This window comes from Pleuronectes platessa, unplaced genomic scaffold, assembly GCF_947347685.1.
Source record: "Pleuronectes platessa unplaced genomic scaffold, fPlePla1.1 scaffold_335, whole genome shotgun sequence".
Classification (NCBI taxonomy): Eukaryota; Metazoa; Chordata; class Actinopteri; order Pleuronectiformes; family Pleuronectidae; genus Pleuronectes; species Pleuronectes platessa.
In genome coordinates, this window is record NW_026519099.1 from 5709 (window position 1) to 17525 (window position 11817).

At 48.4% G+C, this 11817-nt stretch overlaps 1 protein-coding gene across 1 annotated transcript; it reads right to left on the bottom strand.

The window, feature by feature from the left end:
* Positions 1–487: 487 nt before the first annotated feature.
* LOC128436399 (spondin-1) lies at positions 488–10720 on the bottom strand (the record flags this gene model as incomplete). Its single annotated transcript, XM_053418157.1, has 3 exons — positions 10495–10720; positions 9147–9253; positions 488–621 (listed from the first exon to the last, which is right to left on the bottom strand). Coding segments are annotated over exons 1-3 (467 nt in total), but the record flags the coding sequence as incomplete, so codon positions are not given.
* Positions 10721–11817: the final 1097 nt, after the last annotated feature.

Sequence of the window (11817 nt, forward strand, 5' to 3'; positions counted from 1 at the left end):
ATTCAGCTCCATCATCTTCCTCCCAGACGATAATGACAGTCTGTGAAAACACCAGTGACCTCGAGACGGAGCTGTTTACTGGTACCCGTCCAGAATTCAGCTTTTTGTTTGGTTTTGCTTTGTGCAACAGAAGAAAGTTTAGATAACATGTTCCTGCAGCTGTGGAGAAACACCCTGAATCCTACCTGTGGTTCCCAGTGTCGCCCAGAACACACTTTCCATTATGGCTCCACATTATCCAAACTCCACACATTGGTTTTAGAGTGATTTCCTTTAGGGCTTCAACTTTCCTTCCTTTTCATGAGTACACCTCGTTTATTTCAGGCTTTTCAGTGAGTGACCTTAAAATGTGTTGAAGCATTTGACCTTTTCAAAACCGGCTCCGGCCTGAAACTTTACAGCCACAGGAGATGACGTCACTGACACCAGACCAGTATAATCTAATTTAAAGACAGGAGCATAATCAGGAAGAAATATGGGAACTGACTTTAGTATAACGCAGCCGGTCCCAGTAGGTGGCGCTGTCCAGAACACCTGTATCCTGGTGCGTCTGCGGGGGGTGCTCTCCGTCACCGCGGGGGGGCAGTTGCTCATGAACTGTGTGTCGTCCTCATCGATGATCTGGACACAAAAACAAAATGGAGGATTTAGAATCAACGTGTTTCTGGAAAAATATCACGATGACGTCATCAACTGTGTTTTCTCAGAGTTTGAAACCCAAATAATCCAAAATCAGCTTTTCACAAACACAAGCAAAGTTTTATTCAACAGAGCAAACTATGAACATATTTATTTACAGTTTTACTTCATTCAAGTTCTACTAATTAGATTGTATCTGTGTTTTATGTTTATTTATATTAATTTATGAATATCGATCATGTTCTCTGGTGGGAGGCAGCAGAGATGAGTGACAGCTGCTCGACTGATTCTGAACTGATGACAATGAAAACTGTTTATTTGAGTCCAAAGCAAAGTCGTGTGAAAGATGAAAGTTCTCTGGAGTCCCTGAGTGAAGCTTTGGGTAAAAGGCGTCTTGTGTTTCCAGGACGTCTCTCTCCTGGTCCTCTCTGCACTCAGACCCTGAATGACTCAAATCAGACACATGGAGCCGCGACCTCTGACCTTGAAGCCGGTGTTCTCCAGCTGCCTCGGCTCCACAATAACAAAGACCCAGAACACCTCGTCCTGAACTCCTGATAGGACAAAAAGACGAGGGACTCAAGTCCCAGACAGATCCCTTTACCTTCCTGTTTGGACCGGTGAAAACCACAGACACAAACATCTGGATAAAGGAAGATAACGAGCAGGGGCGAGAGACATAAACAAGATACAGGAAGAAAAAAGAGAGCGACAAGAAACAAGAGGAGAAACTTGAACCTGACTAAAGTTTTGTAAGATGTAGAATATGGAAATAGATCAGGTTTAAATAGATAAACTGGAAACAATACGACCAGTTAAGACCGTCAGAAAGAAAGTTATCATCATCCAGAACAAGTTAGTGGAGCCAGGACAAGCAGCAGGACAGACACCATGTTGACCTTGGACAAGCAGCAGGACAGACACCATGTGGACCCAGGACAAGCAGCAGGACAGACACCATGTGGACCCTGGACAAGCAGCAGGACAGACACCATGTGGACCCTGGACAAGCAGCAGGACAGACACCATGTGGACCCTGGACAAGCAGCAGGACAGACACCATGCGGACCCTGGACAAGCAGCAGGACAGACACCATGTGGATCCTGGACAAGCAGCAGGACAGACACCATGTGGACCCTGGACAAGCAGCAGGACAGACACCATGTGGACCCTGGACAAGCAGCAGGACAGACACCATGTGGACCCTGGACAAGCAGCAGGACAGACACCATGTGGACCCTGGACAAGCAGCAGGACAGACACCAGGTGGACCCTGGACAAGCAGCAGGACAGACACCATGTGGACCCTGGACAAGCAGCAGGACAGACACCATGTGGACCCTGGACAAGCAGCAGGACAGACACCATGTGGACCTTGGACAAGCAGCAGGACAGACACCATGTGGACCCTGGACAAGCAGCAGGACAGACACCATGTGGACCCTGGACAAGCAGCAGCACAGACACCATGTGGACCCTGGACAAGCAGCAGGACAGACACCATGTGGACGCTGGACAAGCAGCAGGACAGACACCATGTGGACCCTGGACAAGCAGCAGGACAGACACCATGTGGACCCTGGACAAGCAGCAGGACAGACACCATGTGGACCCTGGACAAGCAGCAGGACAGACACCATGTGGACCCTGGACAAGCAGCAGGACAGACACCATGTGGACCCTGGACAAGCAGCAGGACAGACACCATGTGGACCCTGGACAAGCAGCAGGACAGACACCATGTGGACCCTGGACAAGCAGCAGGACAGACACCATGTGGACCCTGGACAAGCAGCAGCACAGACACCATGTGGACCCTGGACAAGCAGCAGGACAGACACCATGTGGACGCTGGACAAGCAGCAGGACAGACACCATGTGGACCCTGGACAAGCAGCAGGACAGACACCATGTGGACCCTGGACAAGCAGCAGGACAGACACCATGTGGACCCTGGACAAGCAGCAGGACAGACACCATGTGGACCCTGGACAAGCAGCAGGACAGACACCATGTGGACCCTGGACAAGCAGCAGGACAGACACCATGTGGACCTTGGACAAGCAGCAGAACAGACACCATGTGGACCCTGGACAAGCAGCAGCACAGACACCATGTGGACCCAGGACAAGCAGCAGGACAGATGCCATGTGGACCCAGGACAAGCAGCAGGACAGACACCATGTGGACCCAGGACAAGCAGCAGGACAGATGCCATGTGGACCCTGGACAAGCAGCAGGACAGACACCATGTGGACCCAGGACGTCCCCCCCCCCCCCCCGACACAGGGCCTGTAGTCACACATCTGCGTCTTCTCTGATCCTCACTCTTCACTTTACAAAGACCAGAGTCTTCACAGCAGACTGCTCATTTCCCTGAGGAGCGTAGAGACGGAGCGACGCCTCGGGGACGGATTGAAGCGCTCGTCTCCCGGAGGCTGAGTGAAGACGTCGTCTCACAGGAGACAGACGATCACACACAGTGAAGAACACTTCATGCAGAACGTGGTCGAAGCTTCAGGGTTTCACCAGATTCAGAGTTTCTACTTCTTCTTCTCTTTCTCTGCGTCGGGTTTCTCCGACCTCCTCAGTGCACAGACAGACAGAGGAGGTTAATTGGAGACTGTAAATCCTGAGTGGTTGTTTGTGTCTCTGTGGCCGACCTGTAATATTCTGCAATGTCCGATGTCAGCTGGGAGGAGCTCCAGCTCCCAGTGACCCTCGGACGAAACCAGTGCAGAGAATGAACAGGTGAACTGGGTTGTGTGTGTGTCCCTGAACGACGGACGTTACTTTCCCTTTGTTCTTTTTCCACTTTTACATCAAAACTTTTCTGATTCTAATTTACTAAATCTGTAACTTATAGAAAGTTGTAAATCAGGACAGTTTGAGTTTAGGACAAGTCAGGTCAGGGAGGACAGACCCAACGTCTGAAGACTGTCAATAGAAGACAACTGAGAGAGAGAGAGAGAGGAAAAGAGGGAGAGAGGAAAAGTGTGGGAAGAATGGCAAAGGAGCGTTTGTTTTTCTCTGCAGAGGATGGCATGTCTGTGTTTGTGTGTGTGTGTCCGTGTGTGTGTGTGTGTGTCCACGGTTTGTCTATCTCAAACACTCTTTCACTCTTTCAATCTCGCTCTCGCTCCCCCTCAATCTCTCGCTCTCTGTTGAGACGGTAAACACAGATGCTTCAGTCGGCCTGCACAAGCAAATGCAGAGGCCTGTTCAAACACACTCTCTCACACACAGACACACACACACACACACACACACACACAAAGAGAGAGAGCGGGAGACAGACAAGGCAAACCCAGGCTTTGACAAACACCCAGGATTCCTTGAGAAAACTTACAAAAAGAGGGATATTGGTGTGTGTGTGTGTGTGTGTGTGTGCGTGCGTGCGTGTGTGTCTGTGTGTGCGTGTGTGGGTCAGCGTACACACATCATTGCAGGCTCCTAATTAAATGCAAAGCAGTTACCGAGGACAGAAAGCAGTTGAATCCTTTAAGACAGACGGAGAGATTGAAATGTCACATCAGCTCTTGAAGATGAGCGGATTTTCAGAAAGCAACAAAGTTCTTCACGTCTCCATGAAGACCTCGGAGCCGCGAGCTGTCAATCAAATCAAAGCTTCACTTTCCACCTCCGGGTCTCCTCAGAGATCTCGGGTCTATCACCGATCATTTATCTGAGCCACCGGACCGAGGGCGACAGTCTCACGTAACCAAACAGTTAGCCTGTGTAAAAAACAACTGTGTGAGAGTGTGTGAGCAGATTTATTACCATAACAAATGGAGCCATTTCTGTGGCTTTTGGCATCGACTACACAAAACAACACTGGAGAAGAGTGAGCACATTGTTCGTAAGAATGACCCCAGACCCAGAGCTGTCTTTAAAATCCACTTCTCCCTGCTACACACACGGTTCTGGAGCTGTGTTGTTTTGTCGAGGTCGTTTTAAGAGGAAGTTTTCACGAGCTGTCAGCGAGAGGAGTGTTTGTGTGTCATCTGTGTTCATGCAGACACACACAAATGGACTGTCTCCGTGCAAAGCTGAAATGATTTCCTCCTCGTCCTCCTTCACGTCCGTCACGTCCCTTTCTCTCGTCTCTTGTTTTATCTCGTCTGAAAGCTGAGACGTTATCGGAAGTTTTGTGTAAAAAGCTCCGACGACAACACACAGGTCTGTCACCTTGACTCAGGGACGCACACTGACTCAGGGACGCACACTGACTCAGGAACACACACTGACTCAGGGACGCACACTGGATAATCTGCGTCAAGAAATAAAAAGCAAGATAATATCTCATGTCTGCTCATCTCGCCCCCCCCCCTCTTATCCAAACAAGCTGCGTTTGTCTCCCTGAGCAATAGCACGTTGCTGGCCTAGATAAATATGACCCACGTCCGACACCACCGCAAAGAGGGCTGGGAAAAACACACACGCAGACGCACACACGGACCCGCACGCCCACTCACTGCATGTATAAGCACAAAGACACACAATTCAGAGCAGACAATGCCAGCGGACCCAGTGGGGGGGAGCGGGTCTCTCACGTTCACACAGATGCTCGCTCACAGACACACACTTCTCCGAGGTCGCACAACACATTAACACACAAGTCATTTTAATGGAAACGGGGATAAAAGAGTCGATTATTGCGTAAGGAAGAAGACACAATGTGGATGTGCGTTGAAGTGTCTTAGTGAAGCAGCAGGCGGCACATTCCAGGACAGCTGCCAGAGACAGGCCAGAACCAGAGAGCGAGCAGGGAGCTACCACGACTCAGCACGTCCACGACGCTTCAACAATCATGACTCTGCAAAACTGATTCATAATTAACTTGTGGGAATCAAACTGTCGGGAAAATGATTTGTTGTATTCAAGTATAATTTTGTTAAACGTGATCAGGTGAAGCTGAAAAATAATTCTATTCTATAGAAATTGTGCGATTTGTTGTTCACAAAGTTTTTAGGTTGTCGTCACCTGATGCACGACAAACGCACAACCTGACTTTCAGCTTCAAACCCTGGTTACGAGTTTAAATCTCCTGGTCCTTTTGTGTGTTTTATGTGATTAACTTTTAATGTTATTCATCTATTGTGTTTATCTGTTGTTTACTTATACTGTTGATATTGTTAATAATCTGGCCCCCATCTCCCTCGTAAAAGAGTTTTTTAATCTCAATGGGACTAATCTGGTTAAATAAAGGCAAATAAATAATAATTGTATATAAAGGAGACATTTTCTGCTCATATTTAGAATGATCATTTTAATTAGTGTTATTACTAAAAAATATTTTCAGGAAACACTTCACTCTCCTCAGACTGTCCATTGCTGCAGCTCCTCTTTTCAGCCTCTGTCTCAAACACTTGGTTTCAGCTCCTGTCTCTTTAAGACCCTCCTCCTGATGAGCCCCAGTCTGCTCTGATTGGCCGGCTGGTCTACTCTGTTGTGATTGGGCAACCGCTTCAAGCAAGTGTAGGAAATGTCGGCCTCTTGTGATGTAACTAAAAAGACGGTTTCTACTGACAAGGTGTTTCAGGAGATTCCAGAATTTCTCCCTTTATCACAAACATTTGGCTTTTTAACTTTGCAGAACACATTTGAACTTTTCAACGTGAGCCCAAAGTTATTTTGTAAAGTTAGCATCACGTGCTTCTGAGGAGGAAAAGTAAACGTCGAGCTCGGCAGAGTTTGATGGATTGTGGTCATTTAGAATGAAAAGGCAAACTCGCTGTCATGGCACATCTGCTCTTATCGAGCCATTAATATAAACGGGGACATAAATGATGGTGTATTTAATGAAGGAAATCATTCTGAAACTCAATTCTGATCCAAAAAGTAAAAGCTTAATTGAGGAAACGCCATGTGGTTATGATGTAACACCCGACAGGACCTGTTCAGAAATATTCTTCCAACACACTCGACGGCGTTTTGAAAATCTCCAGAGGCCTCCGTCGTTTTCCAAGTGTGGACAGAAGTGTCAGTTACAGCTGTCAAATTACAGAACCGCGAGTGTCTGATGGATTTGCCAATATGTGTTAAACAGATTGCAAAGCACAGATTGTCAAATTTAATTTTTAGCTGCGAGCTCAGCTCAGCCCACACGGTTCCAGTTTCCTGCTCCCTGGTCTCAGCCCCGCTCCACAGACGCTGCCGGGACGCCGGGGTCCAGACCCGAGGTGTTTATAGAGCGCCGAGCGGAAATCCAATAGAGGAGGAGAGCGAGCCGAGGCTGAGGCGTTTAAACCAGAGTAACACAACAACCTGGCTGCTCTATGTCTTTGTTTTCATGCCACAGAGCTGCTGTGAGGATCTGCTCTACCTTCAGCCGGGGCCGGGCCGACGTCTCTGCACCAAACTCCATGTAGAAAACTAATTCCAGACTTTCTCAGCCCAGAGAGTTCGGACACAGAATCCCTCTCCCTCAGTTTTACAGATCGATGCACAGTTTGTTCAAGTTGTGTGTGTTCGCTCTCCTGTGGCCTCGTGGTTAATCGATGCCTCCGCTTTGGTTCCTTCTTCATCCCGTGGTTGTTCATTATTTTTAATCAGAGGGCGCCGTGCAAACACGTTCATTATAATGAAGTGTGGAAGGAAAGAGTTGAGAGTGGACCCAGAGGCGAAGCTGCTGTGAGAGGTCACAACACATGAAGAGGTGAACACAACAGAAACACACACAATGGAGAAATGTGTGAGGAAAGAAACGAGTCGGACACAAAGATCAGTTCAGTGTTTGGCTTCACTGATCGTCACTGTGGAGCTGAAGCAATGACAGTGAACTACTGACAGGGAACTACTGACAGTGAACTACTGACAGGGATCTACTGACAGTGAGAGAGTTAATCATCACTTAACAGCACCAACAAGTCTTTTTAATATTTAATCTTATCTAATAATCTGTCTGTATAACTCTGTCTCACACATCTCTTGAGCAGTTCATCGTATCAGCTTCACACTTGTGTATTTTCTTCAGGGCCCAAAGAGGTGCACTGTACAATCTGGTACCGACCACTGACTCTCCGGTTCTGGTTCTGTGCAGCGGGTCGAGCTTCACCGAGCTTTGAACAAACAGGCGAGCAGCTCTTTGTGCAGCCGCAGCAGATCTTTATCAGATCTTTATCTGCTGCGGCTCAATAGCTGCAGGTCACGTTGACAGATCTCAGAAAGAAAACCAGCTTCACCACAGACATGAACTGGGATGGGGAACTAGATGATACAAACACCTTCATCAATGGAACACTCAAGGATGACAGAAGACACAGATGTTACCAGAAGAAGAAGAAGAAGAAGAGGAAGAGGAAGAGGAAGAGGAAAAAGAAGAAGAAGAAGAAGAAGCTGCAGTCTTCACCTCCGACGACAATACCTACACGCCCACATCACATGCTGTCTACGAACCAATCAGAGTCCAGTATAGGTAGACGCAGCCCACTTAGGCCGTAAGTCTGTCAGACAAAATACTTTAGTCCCTAAATGTGAAACCAGAACTAACCAGATCAGATGAAACTTGGAACAGACACATGAAGCTTGGTTCAGGTGAGACAAATTAAATTAATCAAGGTTTTCCGAGGGTTTCTGCTGTTAAACTATTATTTTAAACGATCAACTTCTACAAAGTGCTTCAAGAAACCTGAAATCAAGATCGTTATAGTTGTTTTACTGATTCCTAGAAAACAGAATCACCTCATTTTCACACCACAACACCACAAGTCACACTCTTCCCCTTCAGAGGGCGACGGGGGTCGAGGTGATACCGACAATGTGAAACCAAAACCAACCAGATCGAATGGAGACAATGGAACAAACACAGGAAGCTCGGCTCAGACTCTCACTCTTCTGTGAGGACGTAGGAAAAGCAGCATTACAACTAAATCTCCCCAAACGTGTGTATTTGCTTCAGACTGTTCTGAGGTCTGCTGGAGTCAGCAGGAGACGTCTCCTCCATCCTGCTGCTCGGCTCGAGCCTGGTTTCAGATCAGTGTGTGGAGACGCAGCCACAGACGTGTGTTCCTGTTTACACTGAGCGGGAGGTAATTGAGGAAGTCTGGCTCTCTCCTCAGGAGCTCTGTGCTGCTCAGTGGGAGTTGTGTTACTACTGAACCAAACATCTTACATCTCTCTCTGTTAATCTCTTTTCTCTCTGTCCTCACATGCCTCCTCCTCCTCTTCCTCTTCCTCCTCCTCCGCCTTCTCCTTCCCTCTCCTCCGTCTTCTGCTGGAGGAAATATCTGCTACTTAGCGGGACGGATGCCATGTCTGCCTCATCCGTGCACTGAAGAGGAAACTCGAATCTCTTTTCTTCTTCCCCGCTTCAGTTTGCTCGCTGCTGCTTCCAGGGGGAGCCTCCTTTAACCTCCTTATCAGAAGACAGCGGGGGAGCAGCTAACTCGACTCCCGGGTGCATTAAAGCATGCAAATGACTTCCTTCTATTTATGAACTTTCCCAGAAAACAGCACAATCATGATTTTCCCCCCCCTGCTCCCCTCGACACCGGCTTCCTCTTACCTGGAACTGCCCGGTGTAGTCCTGGTCCGTGGTGCCCTCCCGGCCCTCCTTCAGGGAGATGAGGGTGAAGCCTCGGAAGTAATTCGGGCTGGCTGCCAGGAGCACGACTGTAAAAGGAGGAGAGAGCGTGTGTTAACTCCACAGAGACACCCCCCCCCCCACAGACACACACAGAGGGTGACACAGAGACACATGTGAGGCCTGCAAGCTGCTTGGCTTCAGGCTGATGTGAGAGTGAGGGCTGTAAGACTTTATCATCCGACACTAGAATTGAAGAGAGGCTATAAATCTCAGGCAGGGAGCCCGGCGCTGGGAACAGGAGCCACATGATGAGATGTGAGTAGAGTTGAAGTCGCCTCACCCGCGCGCCCTAACCTTGCATTCCCACACCGGCACCATCTATCTTCCAACTCGCCCCCAGTGCCGAGAAGGAAGATGTCAATATTTTCAATCTCAACCATGTTTTTAAAAAAGTGAACTTAAAGGCAGCAAGCAGAGGTTTTGGGGGGGGGGGGGGGGGGGGGGGGGGGGATAGCTGTGGTGTCTGTTCAGGTCCCTGACAGCTGATTAGAATGTAGTCCTGGGCGTCTCAGAAAATCAACACACAATCTGGAGAGGGGACGCACTGAGGAGACTGAGAGACAAGGTGACCGCTCTTTTACAACCTTGTTTTTCAAACCTGTATCGAATCTGCAAGAGCACACGCCAAGGTTTATTATCAGAGAGCCCCAGCATCTCATTGAATCTTTCCTTTTAAGCTAAACGAGACACTAGTGTTTAGTATTTTGAGTTGAACACTTAAAAACTCAAGTGAGTAGAGCAAAGTTTAGTTTTTCTTCTATTTTTGCCAAATCCACCAGGCTGGATAGAGACTCTATATTTGTTGGGCTCAGCTTAATTGGAGCCAGATCTCTCTGTGTGTATGTGTGTGTGTGTGTGTGTGTGTGTGTGTGTGTGTGTGTGTGTGTGTGTGTGTGTGTGTGTGTGTGTGTGTGTGTGTTTGCGTGCAGGACGAGCAGAGGAAGTGAATATAGGTCACACATTATAAAACTAAGTAGCCTTATCAAATCACGATAGTCTGGGAATGTGCGTCCTGCAACGTCCAAAAACTATTTGTGTGACTTGTTTAGTGAGTGAGAACGTGTTTGTGTGTCTGTGTGTGTCTGTGTGTGTGGGGGGGGGGGGGGGGGGGTGAAGTCAACGCTTCCTGGAAGTAAAATAAACACAGGAAAAAATACAATCCCAACAACACTTTTCGTTTCTCCAACTAAAGCAAACAGTCCACTGGTGGAATCTGGCGCAGGTTTACGCACGGATTGCGCAAACGGACTGTGTGAATGAACCGTACCTCTGTAGGTGGTGCCCGGCTCGTAGGTCTCCGGGTCCCGCTCCACCCGGAGCCTGAACTCGTGGTGTCCATCCCGCCGGGTGCCCTGGGTCTGCGCCCGGAGGATCCGCCCGCAGTACCCGTCCGACCTGCCTCCGGAGGGCTCCTCCACGAAGGCGACGGCGCTGCACACGAAGCTCGTCAGGAGATAACACTGCAACAGCAGCAGCGGCAGATACATTCCCATCTCGGAGCTGCAGCCGAAGGTCCGATCCAAACACAAACCAGAAGAACCACAGTGGAGCTGCTCCTTCAACGCGAACTCCCAGCTCCAAGCGGAACTACGGCGGCGTCACAGGCGGAGCGGGAGGTGAACACAAGGAGACGAGTCCATCCCGAAGTGAGAGGAGCGCGTCCGAGGCGCACCACGGCGGAGAGGAGGGGGGGGCTGTCTGTGTGTGTGTCCGGGTCCGTGGGGGGGGAGGTGACAGGTTCTGGAGGCAGCACGGAGCCGCCGAACTACCGGGGAAGCTGGGGACGCGGCGAGGGAAGGTCCGGATTGGAGCTCCGCACTTTAAAAGCTGAGAGCCAGCCCTCCACTGACACACAAACACTGACACACACACACACATACTGACACATACACACACACACACACACACACACACACACACACACACACACACACACACACACACACACAAGGAGCTGCCTCTCGGGGAAAATTAGAATTGTTCCTCCTGCTGTTCAGAAACGGGCATTGACACATTTTAAGTTCTCGTCACTGCTGCATGTGAGCTGGAAGATATAAAGATCACATCTGATCAACGCGAACTAACAAAGTGAGAAGCACGAGTTCCATTAAAACTCATGAAAAAGGTTCATTCTGTGCGCATAGTTACGCGTCTAATTCGCTCCAAGATTGCGTCAAAATTAAGGAGAAATTATCGCAGATCTTCCTTTTTATAAATCTTCTCAGTGCATCATATGATTTACTTTGGAGGTGAAATAGATCATCTCCTCGAATAACGTGATTTTAAATTCAACCATTATTCAATAACCTAAAATTCGCCACCGTATTGATGTTTTGCTGTGCGTAATCACACATGTTCTCGTGTTACAGATATAAAGCCACCAGGTAGAGGTACCACTGTCTCTCCTGCCTGAATCTCTAATAAGGACAAACTGCAATAAATGTAGATCAGATAAATAGCTTCTCCCACATGATATAATTATTTACAACCTAATAAACCCATAAAAACACGTGATCCATGATTTTATTTGCTCTTTTCCTTTGTGTATTAAATGAACAGTTATATCTCCCCTCATCTCACACAGACTCGA